Source organism: Aethalodelphis obliquidens, unplaced genomic scaffold (assembly GCF_003676395.1).
Source record: "Aethalodelphis obliquidens isolate GAN/ISIS:26980383/991018 unplaced genomic scaffold, ASM367639v1 scaffold29, whole genome shotgun sequence".
Lineage (NCBI taxonomy): Eukaryota > Metazoa > Chordata > Mammalia > Artiodactyla > Delphinidae > Aethalodelphis > Aethalodelphis obliquidens.
In genome coordinates, this window is record NW_020837973.1 from 12094188 (window position 1) to 12115524 (window position 21337).

Consider the following 21337-nt stretch of genomic DNA (forward strand, 5'->3'; position numbering starts at 1 on the left):
TTGAACCAAACAACCACGGACCCTAGGATATAATGTACTAGATACTTGCTTTGTGGTTTTGGGGGGTGGGGGGATGGAATCGTCCAGTTCCTCATTCTCCACAGCTGTAACTCTTTCTAAACTAATATTCCGTCCCTTGAGACCGAAACTTCAGCTAACCTACTGGGTGGATGACGTGAAGAGTGATAGTGCTTGGCAAGCTGATTGCAAAACATTCCAAGGCCAGTTTTTGTTTCCTGATGCTCCATAAAAATGAGTATAGGGCTCTATGAATGAGTTATGTGGCTCTAAAAAAAGTTCATAAGTTTGTGTAGTTTATAGCGTATTTTGGTTAGAAATGTTCTTATGTAATTCATGCATTTTCTGGAATGTAGGAAAAAGACTCAACAGTGTTGGCATTCTGAATCTGGTCTAAATTAAAAGTAATAATAAATTTATATACGAATGAAGAGAAATCTGTCACCACCTGAAATAAATCAATCACGTAGTTTAAATCACTAACTGCATAATGTTCTCTTAAACCATTTTGCAAGGGAGTGTCTTTGCATGTCCCTGGCTTCACCTAGAGCCATGTCCAACTGAAAAAATCTACACATTGCCCCCTAAAAAAATTCTTTGGCTTCCTCTTTAAGAAGGTAGCCCAAGGGCTTCCCTGGTGGCACAGTGGTTGAGAGTCCGCCTGCCGATGCAGGGGACACGGGTTCGTGCCCCGGTCCGGGAAGATCCCACATGCCGCGGAGAGGCTGGGCCCGTGAGCCATGGCCTCTGAGCCTGCGCGTCCGGAGCCTGTGCTCCGCAACGGGAGAGGCCAGAACAGTGAGAGCTCTGCGTATCGCCAAAAAAAAAAAAAAAGGTAGCCCAAGTTATTTTATCTTTTGCCAACAATATGAAGACATTAATCGAAAGCATCAATATCCATCATGAAGAGCACAGTTCCAAATGTCAGCCTCCCTCAAATAAGATTAGATCTTCCACTGACTAACACTTTGTGCTTGACAGCAGGGACAGTTTTGCCCACGGGTTAAACATTCATGGTTCTAATTAGCAGTGTAAGAACCTCTGAAAGCCAGGATGAGATGGAGGGAATATTTTGTGAGCACCGTGTGATTCCTTTTTCCCCCACAAATTAACTTTCTGTTCCCTTGAAAGATGATTATCCATTCAGGGCAATAATATATACTGTATTGCCTTGGAAATAGCTTCCCAAATCAAGAAATTAAGAATCAACAACCCACCATTTTATCACAGAGGAAACCTCATTATCCCTAAGTCAGCAGTATACTAAATACTAAGCAATCTGAGAAAGATGCAGAAATTTTTTTTTTTAATTATGTTTTCTTTGTGTAAAGAAAAGAACAGCCATTTGACTTTTGGTGGGGGGGGGGGGGACACAGAGGATCTCAGCCTCCGAAAAAGCCGAACAAACAGAGGCACCTTTGGGAGCTTTTGTGCTTTCTAAGCGTTTAAGCAGCCCTGGGCCAGAGCAGCAGCCTGCAGGATGTCATTCATTGCCAGCGTGGCGGTGTGGTCACGGCGGTCGGGGGCAGCACCCTCTCGTGCAGAACCCCCACAGAAGCAGCCTGGTCTCCGGCTGACACCTTTTAATCACGTAGGAGGGGGCCGTGGAGCCAGCTGAGGTGTCAGAGGGCCCCCTTCCCCCGCCTCTGCCCCCACTGGTGTCAGCGCTGGTGTCATCAGTCACTTCCAAGGCCTGGGACTTCACCTGCAGCCAGCGGCGCGTGGGGCGCAGGGTGGGCAGCAGGGCCACTCGCTGGCTGGAGAGCTTTCCATGTGAGGCTGCTGCTAACCGGCCTCTCACCCTTTAGACATCCCCGGGGGGTGCGGGGGGACCCGTCCATTCGGAGTATGGGGACTGGGTTGGGAGTGTCAGGTTGGGGATGGCGGCATGGGGATGTAAACGTCTGCAGCTTGCAAGGTTATATGTGTGTGTGTGTGTGTGTGTGTGTGTGTTTCTGGTCTCACTTTTATGTCGTTTTTTTTTTTTGGAAAAGTGTCTTTCTTTCATCCAGCAAGGATATCTTGAAACATCTGCTTTTGTCCTTGTATAAAAGTCAGGAATGAGCCCCAACCCCCTCCCAGCCCTCCCTGGCAAGGTAGCCCTTCAGGAATTTCTTTTGCCTTTTGGGGCAGCATAGAGTTTTGGTTGCAGGAAAAGCCTGCTGTTCATCTCCCCCAAAATATGTATTTCAAGGGCTAGTCCGCATTAAAAACCAAACCAAAAGAAAACCAAAAAACAGAGAAAATGGCCCTGTCATTCCAAGGAGACAGGAACATGGGCTAGAAACTCTCCTCAAACAAAGCCAGTTTGCCCAGAGCAGAGAAAGATCCCCTTAGAAGTAAGCCCCGGCATGACATTGGCATTCCAAAGAAGAGGGCTTTCTGACAGCGTCGTCGTTTTATGACCACATGGTTTTAACCATTCGAGGACGTCTGCTCCATCCTCCAGGCCAGCAGGTGACACAGGTCCTCCCGCCCTTCCCCGCCGCACCCCTGGGAGCGGGTCAGGCAGGCAGGTCACAGCACAGCCGTGTCTCTGCCACGGCCCCTTTTGCCCCTTGGCACGCGGCTGCCCTCTCTCAGCCTTCTGGTCACCAGGCATGGCAGCTCCCAATCTCATCACTTCCTGGAAGCCAACAGCCTGGTGATAAACAGTCACCAGCAGCAGACCCACTGATACCTGGAATGTTCCTCGTCCCACAGATGAGCCAGGTCCAGTTCTGTTGAGGGCTTCATAACTCAGTTCACTAGATTTGTATTAAATGCCTTACATTGGTCCAGACTCACCCACCCTTTCTATTATCCGCTGTCAGTAATGACTCCTCCCTCCTCGTTTCATTTCTGGGGCGTTGCAGCTTTCCACTTTGGCAGTATGTGGTCTCCTGTTCATCTGATTCGCCAAGGAAAGGGTTTTGCCGTCTGCTTGCATCTTTACTTAAGTTCCTCACACTTCCTTTTGGGAAGTTCAAGCAGTGACATTCGGATGGAGGGCAAGCCTTTCAAGTGAGATGGGTTTTGACTAGAAATTCTGACAGGTTAGCATTTCTCACAAGAATGAATCTGAGGTGGAAGAACAGCGCTTGAAGTTTTGTGTTTGTGACACAGCCACGTTTTCCAAAGACTATGTAATGGTTTAGGTGTTTCGAGAAGCCGCACTAAGAATAAATAGCGTTTAGAGGTTCCCTAAGATTCAAAGAGTGAGTTGCACGTGCGGCCGCTGTTTGCATGCTCTGTTTGGGTAGAGGTCACGAGCCTTGGGTCTCTCTTGCTTCTCACATTGCGGAGAGGTGCTGGTGCGAGGACCCTCTCTTTTTATGACACGACTCCCTAGGACTAGTGCACGAAACGGGTCAGCTGCTCTGTGTGTGCGCACACACCCTTGCTTTTCAGCCTTCACAAAGAAAAAGGTAGAGCAGTTGCTTCCAGTTGGGTCCAGTTGTTTCTAGTTGAGTGTTTTAATTGATGCCAGTAGTTATGTTATGTTCTTCCATTCAGCGGTCCCGGGAGGTGGCCTGAGAGTGAGCGCTCCCATGGTGTGAGTTCGTGGAAGGGGGCTGCACAGGGAACAGTGAATGTGTTGGTCATTCATGTGCGTTTTCTCAGGCGGCAGAGACCATGTGTTCTTCATTACTGCGTGATCCATGGCCGTGCTATGCTGGACCTCTGGTTAAATCTAGGGATTATTTAAAAAAAAAAAAAAGCTGGGCAATTTATCTTGCTTCTTCGTGTTTTCTGTATTCACTTCATATTTGAAGCAGAGACAGAGTTCCCATTTTTGCATTGAGGACCCACTGCACCAAATGACGAAGTACGTGAAACTGGTTTATAATACTCTTCTGCCACATTTTCAGTCGTTACCATCCCACATCCGCGCTCGGTGCCTCTGTGCAGCTTCTAACTTTTTAAAAAAGATTGTTTCCCATGCATGTTTGTTTGTTTGTTTGATTGTTTCCCATGCATGTTTAACATGCATTTGCCATGACAGTGACAGCCCGGAGTGAAGCCCTGGCCCGCCTGAGCCTAGGGGTGTGCAGAGGAGCAGATAACCCCCCGAGGATGCAGCGTCCTGTCCAAGCCTGTGTCTCAGCCCCTGCTGAGGCACAAATTAAGAAACAAGGGCTCTCACAGACAGAAGATGAGTGAGGTGACCAGATGGAAAATTAGGAGTCTAGCAAGAAAAGTTTTCAGATACTTATTCACGAAAAAGGATTTAAATTGGGGCAAGTATTATAAAATACTTGCTCTTATATTCTGACCCACCAAAAGTGTAACCATATCACCAGGCAGTCAGTTACTTCTTCTTAGTTACTTAAAGTTCTCCAAGTAATACCCCAGCTTCATCTCACTCCTCACTGTTGTGAATTAAGACACCTAGCCTGCCCAGGCAATTGTAATCACTGTGCAAATCAGAGAGATGTGATCCCGAGAAAGGCATCCGGAAGAATGATATAGGATGACCTCACCTTCTATGTGACCTTCAGGAGAATTTCTAGTGTGTGATCGTTTTCAATTATTATTCCCCCCCCAAAAAAGTTACCTTGATTCTAAAAGCAGGGAATTAAAATCCAGTTTGAAAATTGTAGAGACAAATGACAATCGTTTACTCAGAAAATTTTGCTCTAAAATACGTTAACCAACCCAGTCAGCAATCATAAGCTAACAACTTACTCTCTCTTTGATTTATAAGTAATCTGGAGACCCGACTTCCACGTGTCCATTACAACCTTCCTGGTACAGTGGAAGAATTCCCTAAATAAAAGGTGATTTGCTGCATTGAATTCATGACAAGACGGTGGTTTGAGAGAGTGCCAGAGGCCAGGCATGCCTGATCACACCCTCCAGTCTGTTCTAAAATGGTCTGGTGGAATTGTTTTCAGCGTTAAAGTGTCCTTGAATTATCTTTTTCTAGCCCATAGCAGTAATGGCTAAATAAGCAATTCTTTAAGTCCTTCCAACCAGAGCTGTAAATTAGCACTTTGCTTTGGGAGGGTGCCAGGCTCTGGGTTCAGCTTACCCTGTTTGGGGTCCGCATCAAGACAGCCCTGCAAGGTTCATTTGACAGATATTTTTGAACACCTACAATGGACAGAAAGATGGGAATACCTTTCTTTAAAACTAATCAGCTAAAATTGCTCTGGGAGCCTCCGTGGAGGAGCCATTGAAATGTGAGTCAGCTGTTTGTTGGAAAGCGTCCCAGTGTGGAGTGTCCGCCTCTGCGTGGTGGTCGTGCCTCAGACGTGACAGGCCGTTGGCGCTGGTCCCACGTGTGCACGTTTGGCCGGTGCTGCAGAGCGCAGGGTGCCTGTCACAGCAGACGCTCGGTGACACAGCGAAGACGGCAGCACCAGCCGGCAGAGAGATCCGGCTTTGCTCTCCAACTGCTCTTTCTTCCTCCTCTCAGCCCGGGGTGCCTGTCTTTCAGATGGACCCTTACACATCTCACCACCCCACTGCATCCTGTTTTATTGCTTGTCTTTCGCAGTTTCCCTTTTCTGTGTAAAAATGTGAGTACTGCCTCGTGTTTGTGTTAGGCTATATGTTGACAGAGGCGTTTTTGTTCCTTTTCCCCGCAGCAGCCTGGTCAAGAATCGCAGTCATTTCACCGTTAGGAAACTGGACGACTTGTCAGATACCCACGCCCAGTACCTGCCAGGGAGAGTGTGGAACCGCTGCCCCATTGCTTTGAGTGACCATTAATCTGTGAGGCGCTCGCTTGAAGGGAAAGGCAAACCTTATACTCTAGAGATACAGTCTGAACAAAGCAGCAGCGATCTCTGTCCTCCTGGAGCCCCTGTGCTGCTAGGGCTGAAATGGAGGCAAGCAAGAGGGCGTGTTGGTGAAGCGTGTTCAAACTCAGGGGCTGGCTTTTTGAATTCAGGGACAGCACCCTCGGCAATCCGGTCTGTGCTCTGGGACACTTAGGAACATCTTCACGCCTTCTTACCATCGTGAAAACAAGGAGAGGGTTAAAATGAAACGTGATCCTTTTCTCAGTCTGCAGCTAGCAGGATATGGTCCCTTTTCCTTTTTTTCTTACATTAGAAAAAAAAAAAAAAGGCTTTATTAATCACAGATGTCTCAACTGTCGAGACGGGGACTAGAGGGCGGTTTCCCTTCTCCCAGTTTGGGGCTGTGTGTGTTCCCATGGTGGAACTCTCCTGTGGCGGCCAGAGGGGCAGGGCTCCCGCTTCCCCCTCCTTTTTTTTTAAGTTTTTTTCTTAATTTTAAGAAGAAATCTAGCATGGACTTTGGGTGAACTCTGACTTCAGCAGAGAACCATCTTTGTGGGATTGTTTTCCCTTCAAAATAAGAGAAACTTTGATTTCCCCTCTTAGGGCTTCAGGCAGCTCACAACTGGCTTTCTCTTATACACACATGAGCGTCTTTTGAAATGAGTGGGACGTGCTGACAGTATCTTTATGCTACAGTTTACCCTGTCCTCTTAATAAGGGACAAGTTATTTTTTAAAATGGAAACAGAATGAAGTAATTCATCTAAGTTGCCTCACTCATCGTTCATACATCAAAAATGACTGAGTATGTAGCTGTTTACCACGCTAGGCCTATGATTGGAAAATCATTAATCCAAATCGCCATTGTCTGGGTACTCACAGTTTTGCATGCATGCCATGTAGCAAGTTCTGTGCTACCAGGGAGTCCGGGAGAAGCTTGCCTCAACCATCTTATGTTTGCAAATAGCAGTTTACAATTTGCAAAGCTCATTCCTTCTCGCTCCTTCATGTAATCCTACCGTAGCCCTGGGAGATGAGGGAATTCAGGTGCCAGGATGTTGGCCTGGGTCAGGGCCGTGGAGTGGAAGAGCCAGTCTCAAACTCAGACCCTGTGACAAGTCCAGAGTCCTTCCGACGTCCTCAGCTGATCTCCCACCTGGACCTTGCATCAGCGGAGCTTCCGCAGGCTGGGAAGAGACAGGCACATCCCAACGAGGCGTGTTGTGAGTGCCGGCATCCTCATAGATGCGGACGGCGGTGACAGGGTGGAAAGGCAGCAGTACTGAATGTACTGAGTGTTAAGTCTTTTTTGTCTTCCAAGAAAGTAGGAGTTGAGGGGAAGGCAAGAGATGGGAACTGAAGATGGGAACAGGGACAGTACAGTTGCCTTGAGTGACAAATGAGTTTTCCATCGTCTTTCTCAGGTGAGTTCAGTCCCGACCCCTCTTTTTGCCGCCTTGCCCACACCGCACGTGCTGGGGGGTGTTCACGTGCTCCCCACACTCACCAAGGGCTCCTGGGCCTGGCTCTCGCCTGCAAGAAGGCATCACGTAGGGCAGGCCGGTACAGGGACAGCTCTCATGTACTCTGAGTTACCATCTTGTACGTACATAGTTCAGACTCACAAGCTGGACGAAAATTAGATGTGACCTGTAGCTCGTCTCCAAACTGGTGGGGTATAGCACCAAGTCAGGATGTCACTGTTCACGGGGTCAACGTACGTTATCAGGCTCGTGAGCTCAGGCTGGAAAACAGCCTGTAGCTGGCAGTCAATTCACTGACTCACCCGTTCGGTTGTTGGTTTTTGGGTTTTTTTTGCTGCATGAAGGATCTTAGTTCCCCAAGCAGGGGTCGAACCTGGGCCTCTGCAGTGGAAGCTCAGAGTCTTAGCCACTGGACCGCCAGGGAAGTCCCGACCCATTCGTTATATATTCACCATAAACTTACTAAGCTCCAAGGATGTGCCAGCTGAGCACGTAGCTGTAAACAAACCAGACCCAGCGCCCGCCCACGTGTAGCCTGGAGTCTAGGTCACGGTGGCTTCCTGTCCTGACAGTTACCCAGCTGCAACTGCAGTCATGAAAGAGAGCCTGGCCGTGGGCCTCCGCCCTAGGATTACTCTTGTCATTGGCCTGAGCCGCCCACAATCCACCTGAACAGAGAGGAGGGGTCTCAGAGGGAGGAAGGGGGCCTTCCCAGCAGCGTCTGTGCCCAATCGTGACCCTTCAGACGCAGGGGGGCAGAGCCGCCGGGAGCTCAGCTGCGTGAGGCACCTGTGTGCAGACCAGTAATTTAGAATCTTCCCAAGGAGACCACCGAACTCGTTTATCGTGTGAGTCACGATAACTCCGGTAACACTGGAGACCTTAATTCTACTAGATGTCATTAGGACCCGTTGTTTAATTTAAATTTTGCATCAGAGCAGTGGGTCTAGTGGTCAAAGTCTGTTCTTAAGATAACAAAAAATAATAGCAGGTCCTTTATTTCATTCTATTGATAATTGACTTAAGTAATTTTTAAGTGTTTTAAAATCTGATTTATGCATTATGTCACAGAGCATGTAAATGGACTGTTAAAATCCATTGATTTGGGCAAAATGGGTTTCTATGTTGAAAAGAAAAAAATAAGATTTTTTTTTGGAAAGTGTCAAACAGCATGAAGAATTAAGTATTATTGTTAAAAACAAACTGGCGAGAGAAGGAACGTATCTGTTTGCTTTAGTTTGTGGTCATTTTTTCATTGCTAATCCCCCGGATTGTGACTAATGTATCAGATCTGCACAGCACGAAATATCTGTTAATCTTAGAGACAGGGGAAGACATTTTCCCTCTACATTTTCAGACTTCTGAAACGAAATAGATTTTCAAGGTAAAATTTAAGAAACGACGAAATTTTCTTCTTAGTTTGTAATTGCTGCTAGCATATTTCTAAGTCATGAATATTCCAGTAAAGTGAAATAATGTCACTTAAGTGACGATAAATAGTAGCTCAAGAAGAGAACCGCTATTCCCTGAAGCCCTGGTGAGCTCTGACCTTGGACAGCTTTGCCTCCCTCCTGGGTCTAGGCTGGACTGGTCAGGCCACGGCCACGTTGGTAATGCTCAACCTGCCAACTGAGGGAAAAAATCTCTTTTGAACCTACTTCTCAAAGTGCAGAGAACCAACTCTTACGCAGCTGAGCACCCAGAGAGAAGCTTGGCAGTGTCGTCTCTAATCTCTTTTTCTTTCTGAACCATTTGGTGAACCACCATCTCCTTTCCTAAGCAAGGCAGGGATGCCCTGAGAATCACACTTGCAAAGCCAGCCGGGTCCCATGAGGCCTTGGTGATGGACTGCAGTTCATCGCCTCGTGCCGCCCAAGGCCTCTGGGGCTGCTGCCCGGGGGCGAGGTCTGCGTGTCGGGGCGACGGCCCTCAGCTGCCCACCCGGCCCAGAGCTCTCACTTCTCCGTAACCCCGCACGTTTGGGGGACACAGAGACTGTGCCAGGTCTCCCGGTGGGCGGCCTCTTCACTGAAGGTTCATATTATGGGCCGCATTGCTCCCGTGCTGTGTCCCCCCAGATGCTTGCTTTTAGGCACCCAGACATGTGGAAGGTTCGTTTGTTGGCTTAGGCGGTGTCCCCGTCACTTGGGACGTGTGAGGGTTCTGCTGGTGACGTTGAGGCCTGCAGTTGATTCGGTTTTATGAAAGCGAGTCTGCCTCTGTCGTTTTCCTACCACGGAGCTCCATCACGGACGCTCGTCACCTGTCGGGGACGCGCCCACCCCCCCCTCCAGCCGGGCGCCACCTTCGTGGTTCTCTGTCTCGTGTGGTTGCGGCTGAGTGAATATTCCTCGAAGCAACGCCCGTCCCGAGAACAGGGCCGCGGGTCAGCTTGCTCTGTTTCTCTGGGCTGGGATTTCTGCTGTTTCCAGTCAGTACTTCCTAGGTGTCTGCTGTACGCCAGGCACCGCGCCAGGCCCCGGGCACACCTTCGGAGACACGTCAGACGAGGCCCCCGCCCTCCTGGAGCTTACGTCCTTGTGAGCTCCTCCTGATGGGTTGTTCAGGCCCAGCTCCTTCAAAGGCCAGCTTCAGCGTCACCTCCTTTAGGAAGGCCTCCGTGATCCCTCCACCTGATTCCCCTTCTTCTCAACCTCTACGAGAGTTTGTACTCACTTACAGCATGAAGTGTCACAGTTCTGCCTGAATGATGGTTATGTGATCACTGAAAGCCCTGCAGGTGGGTCCCCGGGGTAAAGGAGGATGTAGGCTTTGCCATCTCTGTCCAGTGGCAAGTACAGGGCTTGGCTCTGCATGCCAGCACAGTAAAGGCACAGTAAACGCCTATGAAGTACATCCCCTGCTGTGGCCAGCACAGTGCCTTGCTAATATTGATAGTGGGTACTTAGAAACACTTTAGCTGAGTAAAGTATCATCTACACGTGGACTGTGCAACCCCTCCTCTTCCTTCTGTCCTTCCTGTTGTCACCGCAGCAGGAGTGCCCAGGGTAGTGACAGTGCCTGCCTTGTTTGCCCTTTACCCTAAGTCAGCACCTGAGAAAGTCCCCAGGAAGCTCCTTACAGCAGGCGTGCTGTTAACTTCATGGCTTCGTTCTGCTGCCTCCTCCCGATGGTACCTGAGGAAAACGAGGCTGACGTGGGGACGTTTTAGTCACTCTTCTGTGAAAAGAAATAAAATAAAAATATATGCTCACACACACATATATACACGAGGAAGGGGGGAGATGCTGTATTGAGCCTGAGTCTGCCTCTGAGAAAATCTAGACTTTGAAGAATGAGTGATCCAGCTTGGAACGCGTCATCTGTTTATGGAAGATTATACCCTCTCCCCTGCTCCCCTGCAAGGCTCGGCCGAGGAGGGACCGGGCAGCAGTCAGACGGCGCTCCGCTGTCTCGCCCGGGCATCTGAGCGTGAGCGGGAAACTGCTGTCAACTCTGTCGTACATGTAATCACAGGACTGGAATTAACTGCCTTGCTTTGTAACTGCAGCAGGTAATGGTCTCCAGTGCCGCAGAGGTAAATACAGCTAATACAGGCAGCTGAATAACATCATCTTTTTAAAGGTTAATTTTAATTTTCAAGACTTAACAAGATTTAAGAAAATAACAAGCATATAGTGAATGATCTCGCTCCTTCCATTTCCTACAGTGAAGCGGTTTATTCCATTTTGCTGTGGGAGGAGTCCTCCAGAGTCCAGTGCTCGGGACAGGGCCAAGAAGTGTCCCAGGTCACTGGTCTTCTGTTTGTAAAGTAACGTCTCACGTAATTCCACAGATCTGTTGAGTGTCAGCTGTTACCTAAGTGTGTTTATGTCTCCTTTTTTCTCCTGAAAAATTAACAACTCAGGGTCGACTATATTTAATTTTTCAAGTCCAGTGAGAAGATTCATTTGGATATATTTTCAAGTAACATTTTGGTTACTTGAGGAAGGTTTCTCTTACTCACATTTCTTTTTAAAACGTGTTGTTGTTGTTTTGTCAAGTGTTACTGGTATTTTCTCCAACACGTGAAGTAACTTTGCTGAGGCTGAGAGCAGAGGCTGCAGATGCCTGTGTAGTTCCAGAGAACAGCTGGGAAACAAGGGGCCGTGAGCCGGATTTCCCAGTGAACCAGCCAGCTTTACCCTTCCACACTGAACTTTCTAGAAGGGTGCCGTTTGTCACAATGCCTGACCAGCTCACGTCTATACCGATTTATACACCCACGCACGTGTACATACATACAAGTATACCTCGTTTTATAGCCCTTTGTTTTTCTGTACTTCACAGATGCTGCATTTTTAACTAATTGAAGGTTTGTGGCAGCTCTGCATCGAGCAAGTCTGTTGGAGCCATTTTTCCAATGGCGTTTGCTTGCTTTTGTCTCTGTGTCACATTTTGTTGAGTCTTGCAATTTTTCAAACCCTCCACCAGCAAAAAGATTACAGCTCGCTGAAGGTTCAGATGATGGTTAGCATTTTTTAACGATAAAGTATTTTTTAATTAAAGTATGTACATTTTTTTAGACAATGCTATCGGACACTGAATAGACTACAGTAAGTGGAAACGTAACTTTTATATGCCCTAGGAAACCAAAAACTCTATGACTCACTTTATTGCGTTATTGGCTTTATGGCAGTGGCCTGGAACCGAACCCACGACGTCCCCAAGGTGTGCCTGTACTCGTGTGTGTTTATTTATTTATTTTTTAATTTATTTATTTTTGGCTGCATTAGGTCTCTGTTGCTGCGCGTGGGTTTTCTTTAGTTGCGGCGAGCAGGGGCTACTCTTCGTTGCAGTGCGTGGGCTCTAGGCACACAGACTTCAGTAGCTGTGACTCGTGGGCTCTAGAGTGCAGGCTCAGTAGTTGTGGCTCGTGGGCTCAGTAGTTGTGCTCGTAGCCTCTAGAGCACAGGCTCAGTAGTTGTGGCGCACAGGCTTAGCTGCTCCACGGCATGTGGGATCTTCCCAGACCAGGGCTCGAACCCGTGTCCCCTGCATTGGCAGGCGGATTCTTAACCACTGCGCCGCCAAGGAAGCCCATGTTTATTTATTGAGTGGTACTTCTATTCATGGGAGTGAGTGAAACTGTACATTTATCCACCAGGATTAGTTTTTAACTTCCTTTAAATTCTTCTTTAAGCCATTCTTTCTTGGTTCTTGTCTGTCAAGGAGATGGGTGAAAATAATTCAAACAGTGTGTCCTCCAATGTCTGTGATATTTTAAGTGACAGTGACATTTTGAGCCTGTGCGATAATGATGCTGGTCTCCAGGACTGGTGACTTGGGGGGTTTTGGAGGGGGCAATACACCTGGAGAAAAATCACCTCTAGCAAAGCTCAAGTTGGGGAGCCATTGGATGGGTGAGCATGTGGACATTCCCCCCAGGGCAGAGCCCCCAGACAACCGCTCCCGGCGGCCCCTGAACTTGGTGTTCACCTGGGTGGTGACGCTGCTCGTCGGCACAGCGGCACCAACCAGGACTCTGGGGGCTGCCAGTCACACTTGTTTGTTTCTCGCTCTTGCCCCGCAGACTCGCTGTCCGTCTCCAGCAACGATGCCAGCCCGCCTGCCTCCGTGGCCTCCCTCCAGCCCCACATGATGGGGGCGCAGAGCTCCCCGGGCCCCAAGCGCCCAGGCAACACGCTGCGCAAGTGGCTGACGAGCCCGGTGCGGCGGCTGAGCAGCGGCAAGGCTGACGGGCACGTGAAGAAGCTGGCCCACAAGCACAAGAAGAGCAGGGAGGTCCGCAAGAGTGCCGACGCCGGCTCGCAGAAGGACTCGGACGACAGCGCGGCCACCCCGCAGGACGAGACGGTGGAAGAGGTCAGGGCCTCCGGCATCTCCCTCCGGGTCGTGGGAACAGCGAATACACTCGTCTGGTGGTTTTCCCTAAGTTCTGGAAAGGACCAGGGTCAGAGCCCCGCTCCATTCCTCTAGCAGCGTCTAGAGTCAGGGACCCACGCGTGGCCTCGGATCAAGAAATCAGAGGACCGTGGGCAACCCCGCCTGCTTCAGGAGGATGTGGTGCCCAGCCACCGTAGCCCCCTCTCACCTCCATCACAGGCAAAGCCAGGGGTGCCTCCCGGGAGGCAAAAGATTTACGTGGCCCCTGAGGGTAGCACTCAACCACGGGGGCAGCATTTTGCAAGGAAAGCACCAGTTTTAGACTTGGAAGGACTAAGGGAATGTTTGCATCCTCCAATTACCTCCACCACCACCCCTGCCCCCGTACTCATACATATTCATGCTTATGTCTTGTCCTGAGTAGAAAGCACACAGTTAATATACTTTGCTAACCCAGCAGTAAATACTGGATTATTCCCATGTCATCGAAGATAAATGTATGTAGGTCAGCCAGGAATTATTTTTAATTTCCCCTTTTTTGGAGGAGGTGGGAGCTTAAAATTATACTGCAAGGAACCGAATTCCTTTATGGTCCCCAAGATGAACCTTCAGCAGTGTGGTGTCAGTGAGGGGCCCTCAGAGTTTTTAACTTGGACCCCTATCCCCCAGTTCCCTCACAGGCTCAGAAAAAGGCAGAGAGAGAGAGCGAAGACAGGATTTGTGTCGTTCAATTTATTTTGCAGATGTGAGGTTTCTGCTGCGTTTTGCCCGGGCGTGTTTTCGCCGTGGGTTTTCACGGGAGCGTAGGGTTCATTTACGTCCTCATCTCTCTGTTTTATATACTGTGTCCCCGTGATAGACATGAAAAACTGAAATTTTTTTCTAAAAGTAAGAGTAGGGGGAAATTAATGGGATACTTAACTCAGATTCTTAAAGTACACCTTGAATTGTATTTTTCTTTATGTCCTCCTGACGTCAGTGAGTTTTATTTGAGCAAAGTAACAAAAAGTGAAGTATGAGACTAGAGAAACTAAGGGTTACGGTTCAGATTTTTGAACCTTCTTTTTAAATTGGCTTCTTGAAGATCAGATGTGTTCAGAGCCTAACGGTTAACGTTGGCAGTCCCTTCCCAAGACACTGTCAGTGGCCCTTCCCTCGTCCAAGTTGGCAAGCGAGGGAGCTGGGTTGCTGGAGGGAGTGGAAGCTCCCGCCAGGGTTGGAAGGAGCTTGGCCTTGACTTCTGCTCTCAGTTTCGATCCCGGCTGTGCTTTTCCAGTTAACCCCTGAGGGCTCAGTTTCTGTGAACTGACATTGGACAGTCAGGGCCGGGTTCCAATGGGCGAATGTCGGTTTGGTTTCAGAGAGGCCGGAACGAGGGCCTGAGCAGCGGCACGCTCTCCAAATCCTCGTCCTCGGGCATGCAGAGCTGCGGAGAGGAAGAAGGGGAGGAGGGGGCCGACGCCGTGCCCCTGCCCCCGCCCATGGCCATCCAGCAGCACAGCCTGCTGCAGCCGGATTCACAGGACGACAAGGTAAGGGGGGCCCACGCCCACACCGAGCCTCGCCAGGAGAGGGCCTGGCGGTTGCCTGCCGCTGTGCCCCAGCCTCCTTGCAGGACACAGAGAGCGACCCGGGCTGTGAAAAGGCACCTGGAAGATGCCTTTCACCCCAAAAATATAGATAGCAAAGGCCATTTAGACTAAGCTGTAGGAACGCACGCAGTCTCTCGTACACGTGTGCTTGTATAAATACGTTCAGTGCATTTTTAATGGATGCTTTCGTAATCGCTACTTTTCAAGTCATTTTAATTTTTCTCACTGTACTAACCAGGGTCCCTAAGAGGGCAGAGAAGTCTCACGCCACCTGCGTGATTGCGTCCTAAACGCACACGAGCCCATCTGGTTCTCTCTGTTAGGTGTCTGCACACAGGTGTGGTTTTCAGATGGGATGGTATTGCTGTCCAGTTCCTTTTACCAGCATGGCAAACATCTGGGTCAAACCGGAGTTTGTCAAAGTGCAGGAATCAGTTCGAAACCATGAATTTCCTCTTTGGATGTATGCAGAGGCTTCAAGCCAAGTAAATCTTATTTTTTGTTTTCTGGGTTTTTTTGAGTTCTTACATAATCTAAAATTACTCTGTACAGCCCTAAAATATCAAGAAGGAAACCTGGTAACTGTGGCTTATACATCCTCTCAATTTCTGGCCCATCCTGCTTCTCCAAATTGGCAGGTGTTGAAAACCATCCTATGGAGTCATTACTGGTGCTTTTTTTTTTGGCAGAAACTAAGGTTTCTGAATAAAACAGATGTTTTCGTCAGTTTTCCCCCTTCTTCCCCTTTTTCCTTCCCTGACTTCCCTCAGTGCTAACACAGTCACTCGCGCTGGATGGGCCCGTGCGTGATGACCCGGGGTCGTCCTGGCTCAGTGACCGACGGCCGTGAGGCCAAAGGCCGATCACGCATTAGCCCTAACCTGAGGCGCCTTCTCTGTAGAACTCCTCTTCTCCCTCCCGCTCTGGGGCCCTCAGTGCACAGCAGGGGCGCAGTGGGCTTGGCAGAAGGAGGGAGCTTGGGTTCGAGTCTGGGGTTTGGAGGGCATCTGAGGTACAGACCCCGTGCCATGGGCAGCAGGGTGCGGTGGGCAGGGTGGCCTGAGATGGGAGAGAAGCTCGCGCCCCACTGCCCAGAGCAGACCCGCCAGGAAGCCAGGCTCTGATAGCTCCTGGGTTATTTTGTAGCGTTCTAAGCCATAGTTCTTTAAAAGCAGAAAACTGGAATTGTGTAAATGTGGAGGTTAGCCGAAAGTGAGGTGCCAGGCCTGGTTGACGTACTCACCGAATAAGAGGGTCTTTTTCTCCACTAAAGAGTGGATTGCGCTATATTCTTCTGTTTGCCAAAATCACTTATCGGTTATTGTGTTGCCTCTTTGGGTATTACCCACAGAAATTCTTCCTTTACAAAAGTCTATAGTGATGTTCCCGGAGAGTATATTATCTTGTGACTAATGTTTTGTTTTGTTCTGTTTTCTCTTTTCGTAAACTTTCACGGCAGCATTATGTTGATTTGTGTCCCGTGTCTGTTTGGGCTCAGTTTCCTTACCTCTCCATTTGAATTTTTTCCTTGTTTTCTTCACCTCATCTTCCAGATTTCATTAGACCAAGCCAACATTTGTTTTGCCAAGTGCATATCTGGATCCGCATTGTAACAGCCTCGTTGTAAACGTATAAATCCGTATCTGTCTGCTGTGAGACATGCATCGTTAGGACAGCTAGCCGTGTGTCACATGCATCTCTGCTGTCCTTAATATGAAGCAAGGTTCATATTACACCCCTCTTCTAGTTTCCAGTAAATTAACGGTGCAAGTAATCTGCAAACACAGCGTGTTTGCTAATTACTGAAACTCGAACTCAGCAGCCCCTCCCCCAGATCCCTTACCTGTGCACCCCGTACACCCCGACTCTAGCCGTAAATGGCATCTGATAGCTTGTGAGGCCACAGATCTCCTGTCCTCTGCACTAATCACTGGGGAAGTGGATGGCACAGAAAATGGTGAGCTTGTCCCCCTCTTCCCTGTCTGGCCAGTACTCCCGGTTCCTTTCCTTTTCTTGTTTCTTTCTTTTAACCCCATCCACAAAGTAAAGCCATTTTTAGTATCCAGTTTTGTTTCCCGATTTTTTAAAGGGTTCACTCATTAGCCCTTAAGCCTTTCACTCTTCTGTTGATCAGATTCTCTGCCTTTTCCTCCTTAGCCAGTAGCCTAGCCAGCAGTTGCAAAAGTTAGAATTTTCCCGTGCCCAGTGACCTCTTTGAAAAACATTCTGATGGTACATGACTGCTGATTAGAAACAGACTTTGTCTGCTTTCCACATGTATCCCAGACAGGTCTTATTTAGTATTTCATGTCAGAATATTGTAAATTTTAAAAGATGACTTTAAATAAATGCAAACAAAGACAAACTTGTGGTCTTTTTGTCTGGAATTACTTTTGAAAGGAGATTGAGCTTGCAGGAGAATTCTGTCTGCCCAGTGACTAACACGAGGCATTTCCCTCCCCCTCTCTTTTTCTCAACTTCCTCCATAGGCCTCTTCTCGGTTATTAGTCCGCCCCACCAGCTCCGAAACGCCGAGCGCAGCCGAGCTTGTCAGTGCGATCGAGGAACTCGTGAAAAGCAAGATGGTAAGGCTCCCCAGAGACTCAGGCTGAGGTCTGGAAGCTGCTCCAGGGTGCTACTTGTAGGTGGGCGGGCCCTCGTCCAGGTGTGGGTCTGGTCTGCAGGACAGAGTTCGGGAAGCCCAGGCCCACCCTCAGGTTCAGTAATTGGCTTGAAGGACTTACAGAACTTAGAGAAGCCGCAGATGCGGTTCATTGCTGTGAAAAGACACAGGTGAAGATCAGCCAGGGAAGGGGTGCAGGAGCAGGTCCAGGAGGGTCCGGTTCAAGCTGCCATTGTCCTCTCCCAGTGGAGTCATGTGCACAACACTGACTCTCCCCACCTCGCACAGTGTGTGATGATATGTGCAGGGTGTCACCAGCCGGGACGCCCCCCGCCCCGCCGAGCCTTGGTGTTCAGAGTTTTTATTTGGGCTCAGTCACATACACGAGGGTGAGCTCACATGGCTCACCCTTGTCCCCTGCGTCTCCAGGGATTAAGATAGGAAGTGGACCAAAGCCCTCACCCAAAGTCACACTGTTAGCATAGACTGTCTGTCTTAGCCCCCAAACCCCAGGTAAACAGAGACTTCATCAGGCAGGACATTCCACAGGCTTAGAGGGACCTCCCAGGAGCCAAGGTCAGTCCTTTCCTGCACCCACATTGTCTGCGGTGCTGGCACCGTCATAGCCAGTGTGGTCAGCTCCAGTCTTGTCCGAAGCTGTGCACAGGGTCATTGGACTCCCAGGCACCACTGGGAGTCTCTCTCTCTGTCTCTGAGATCTTTCACTTGGGTTTGCAGTGTATGAGAGAGAAGGGTTTGCATTGCTGTATAAGGGCTTTATTCTTTTTGTGACCTCTCTGTTGCCACTTGGTCAACATGGATTCATTTAATAAAAGCCCCAAATCAAATGTTGATTTATTGAAGTTAGACAGGTTTGCATTGTTTCTAACTAATTCAAATCAATAAACTTCTGTGTTTCTTTAGTTTTCCTGTGAAATAGAAAACCCAGTAATGGTAACAACATTTTAGACTAGTATATCCTGCTACCCTACAACATCTTTTAAAAGTCACACCTCCTAAAGTAAAAGCCCTCGGCCTCTCCCACATTCCATTCTCCATAAGAGTTTAATGTGTTTCCCTCCAGACAGTTTCTTTGTGTATACTCCCCACAGCAGCCCTACGAGGTAGGCATGTACTATCATATTCTCATTTTACAGATGAGAAAACTGAGGCACACAGAATGCTTAAAAAGTTGACCAGCTGCTAAGGGGCAGAGATAGAAATCTACTATAATTTATTTAAATAAATTCATAATAATATATATCAATTGTTTTCAATTTTCACTGTTATAAACATCCATTGTTCATTTATATGTGTGATGAAACATGTAGGGTAAATTTCCAGCACTGGAATTGCTAGATCAAAGGGTATACAGTTGATCCTTAAACAACGTGGGTTTGAATTTCGTGGGTTCACTTACATGCAGATTTTTTTCAATAGTGAATACTCTAGTACAACACAGTCTGCCCTGGATTGAATCCACAGAATCAGAACCACAGATACCGAGGAACCACGTGTACAGAGAGTCAGCATCCCAACCCCTGCATTGTTCAAGAGTTAACTGTACTTCTTTAAAGTTAGGAATTTATCTTCCAAAGCCAGTATTAACTAGGTACCATGCATATAACTCCAGTTTCTTCTCCCACCCACCCCTAAGCAGCTTCTAATGAGGCTGGTTGACTAGGTCAAATGGGGAATTGTATCCAAAATTCAGACTGACAGGTATTGCCCTGCCGTAGCTGGAATTCTCCCTGCTTGGTGTTCTGTGCTGTGATCTGAGAAGGACGCAGTGGGCTTCGAGCTTAGACAAGACATTAGGCAGGAGGGCTGCTAGGACTTGGTAAATAAGTCAAGAACTTGACTCCACTGGTCAAAAATTTGGGATCATGTCAGTAGGAACTGAGCTAAACCACATCCTGGCTATCTTTTTGAGAGACAAGTTGATTAATGGTCTAAAAAGATGCTTAAATTATATCTAATGAGTTTTCAAGCATTCTTAAACATCCTTAAACATTTTCAAAACAGCCGTTTATACACATCAGTTATATGATCATTAAAATCATTTTTGTCTAGTAATTTAAGTAGTTTTCCCAAGGAATGTTGTGAGACAACACTTTGTCAACCTGCTCGTCATTATTCTGCAAGTATCTGAATGGATTACATTGTAAGTGGGCTGAGATTCATGTGTAATTAATTCAGATGGACTTCAGATGGAGAGGAGATCTATGGCTGGTCTCTCAGCTCTTACTGCTTTACTCCCCCTTTTAAGTTCTGAATAATTAAACTTTATCCATTGAAACGGACTTATTTCTACTCACTTGTGTCTCTTCTGAAGTTAACGGGCATAAAGCTGTTGGCAGAGTGGAAAGGGCGTAGGTTTTGGAATCAGATAGGTGTGGGTTCAGACTCTCCTACTGACCGCTTCCGCCTCTCTGAGCCCATCTCTCAGCTGGAAACAGGGGATGGTAAACCGACTGCTGTTTGTTAAGCTCCCAGCCGGGTTCCCTCCACCTGGGCGCTCACTCGTGCCTCCCCTCCCCGTTGCAGAACCATATTTAGGCTTTTTATGGTGAGCGCATCTCTTCTTCATTCTACATGGAATGTAATCTAAATTCTGCCCTCTTTTCAGGGGAAACAACTCTCCCTTGGTTTCTGGTCACTAATCCTCAAACAGGAAGTACTTTTTGTCACTAAAACCTCTAGTGAACCATCTTAATAGCCTTCACCCTGTCACGCTCCCCATGACCCTGAGTTACTCCTGCGTATTTCGCCGTGTGCCGTGGCTCCTTGGTCTTCCTGTTCGTTTTCCTGAGGGCCGTCTCTTAGGCTCTCATGACTTCGTGATCGGATTTGAATGCTGAACCATTATCCCGCCAAAGCTGTGTGTGCAGTGGACTGGGAAGGCGAGGGGAGAAGGTGTCCTGCTGTCGTGCGGTGTGTGTTCAGGGAACTGACTCTCCTCGCCCTGAACCTGCAGATTCCGTCTGAAAAGGAGAAACCGCCCTGCACACCTTTCCTTGGAATTCGCCTCTCTCTCCACCTCCACGTTCCTGATCAGTATTGGAAGGTGTGGGCAATGGTGGCTGACAGCTGCAGGGACTGAATTTGACTTTGGAGTTTTCTTCTCTTTGTTGATCTGAATATAAAGGGAGATACAAGAAAGAATGAAAATCAATGAAATAAACATGTAGCTCAAGATATTAGAAGAACAACAAAATTTTCTTTAAAAAAGCAGAAGGAATGAATTCACAGAGATAAAAGCAGAAATGAATGAGTTGGAAAACAGAAAAATAGAGTAAGAAATAAAACCCAAAATTTGTTCTTTCAAAACATATGGACTTCAGGTAACCTTCCAAAGAAAACAGCCCAAATTCACAAAAGAAGAAATTACAAAGGAAAGATAAACTGAGGGAATTGAAACAATCATGACATGTTACTTTGTTCAACGCTTTGAAAGCAAATTTGAAAACCTGGATGAAATGGGCAGTTTCTTAAGAAAATCAGTTTACCAAAACTAACCTCAGAAGAGCTAGGTCTGCACAGGTAGTCTCTCTTCATTTAAGAAACAGGGAAAGTTGACAAGAACCTACCCACAAAAACCCACCCAACCCAGAAGGTTCCACAGATAATTCATCCGAACATGTAAAGTCCCAGTAATTCCAGCTCTGGGGCAGCTTTGAGCCTTTCCACTCGCGCACAGTTGGTGGGAGAGCCGCTGGGTGGCCAGGAGTGGATGGCACAAGCGTGACTGCAGCCTTGGGGTGCGCCTGCACCCTCCCTGGCCACCCACCGGGGTCCACACCAGCACGTCCAGGAGAGGCAGCGGAAGGAGCCTGGATGCCACTGGGGCAGGTCCAGATGGGGCCTCTCCGCCCACTCCTCTGCGTGAGCGGCCATCTGGAACCTTTCTTGTCTCTCTCTTTGCTCACCGTTCAAGTGACCGTAATTAAAGCTAACGAGCTGCAGCTGTTTCCTTGCACATCTGGGCAGGAGACAGCCGCTGCTCCCTCCCTCGTCCTCCAGCCTCCAGTCTCCTGAGTCT

At 48.3% G+C, this 21337-nt stretch overlaps 1 protein-coding gene across 4 annotated transcripts in view; it reads left to right on the forward strand.

Moving 5' to 3' along the window:
* Positions 1 to 21337, forward strand: part of TRIO (trio Rho guanine nucleotide exchange factor) — a 363915-nt gene that overhangs the window by 309535 nt on the left and 33043 nt on the right. For all 4 annotated transcript variants that reach the window (XM_027125334.1, XM_027125333.1, XM_027125336.1 and 1 more), the window contains exons 35-37: positions 12767 to 13059; positions 14442 to 14612; positions 17162 to 17257. In XM_027125334.1, the coding sequence (XP_026981135.1) occupies positions 12767 to 13059; positions 14442 to 14612; positions 17162 to 17257 (560 nt within the window). The remainder of the gene's footprint in view (positions 1 to 12766; positions 13060 to 14441; positions 14613 to 17161; positions 17258 to 21337) is intronic.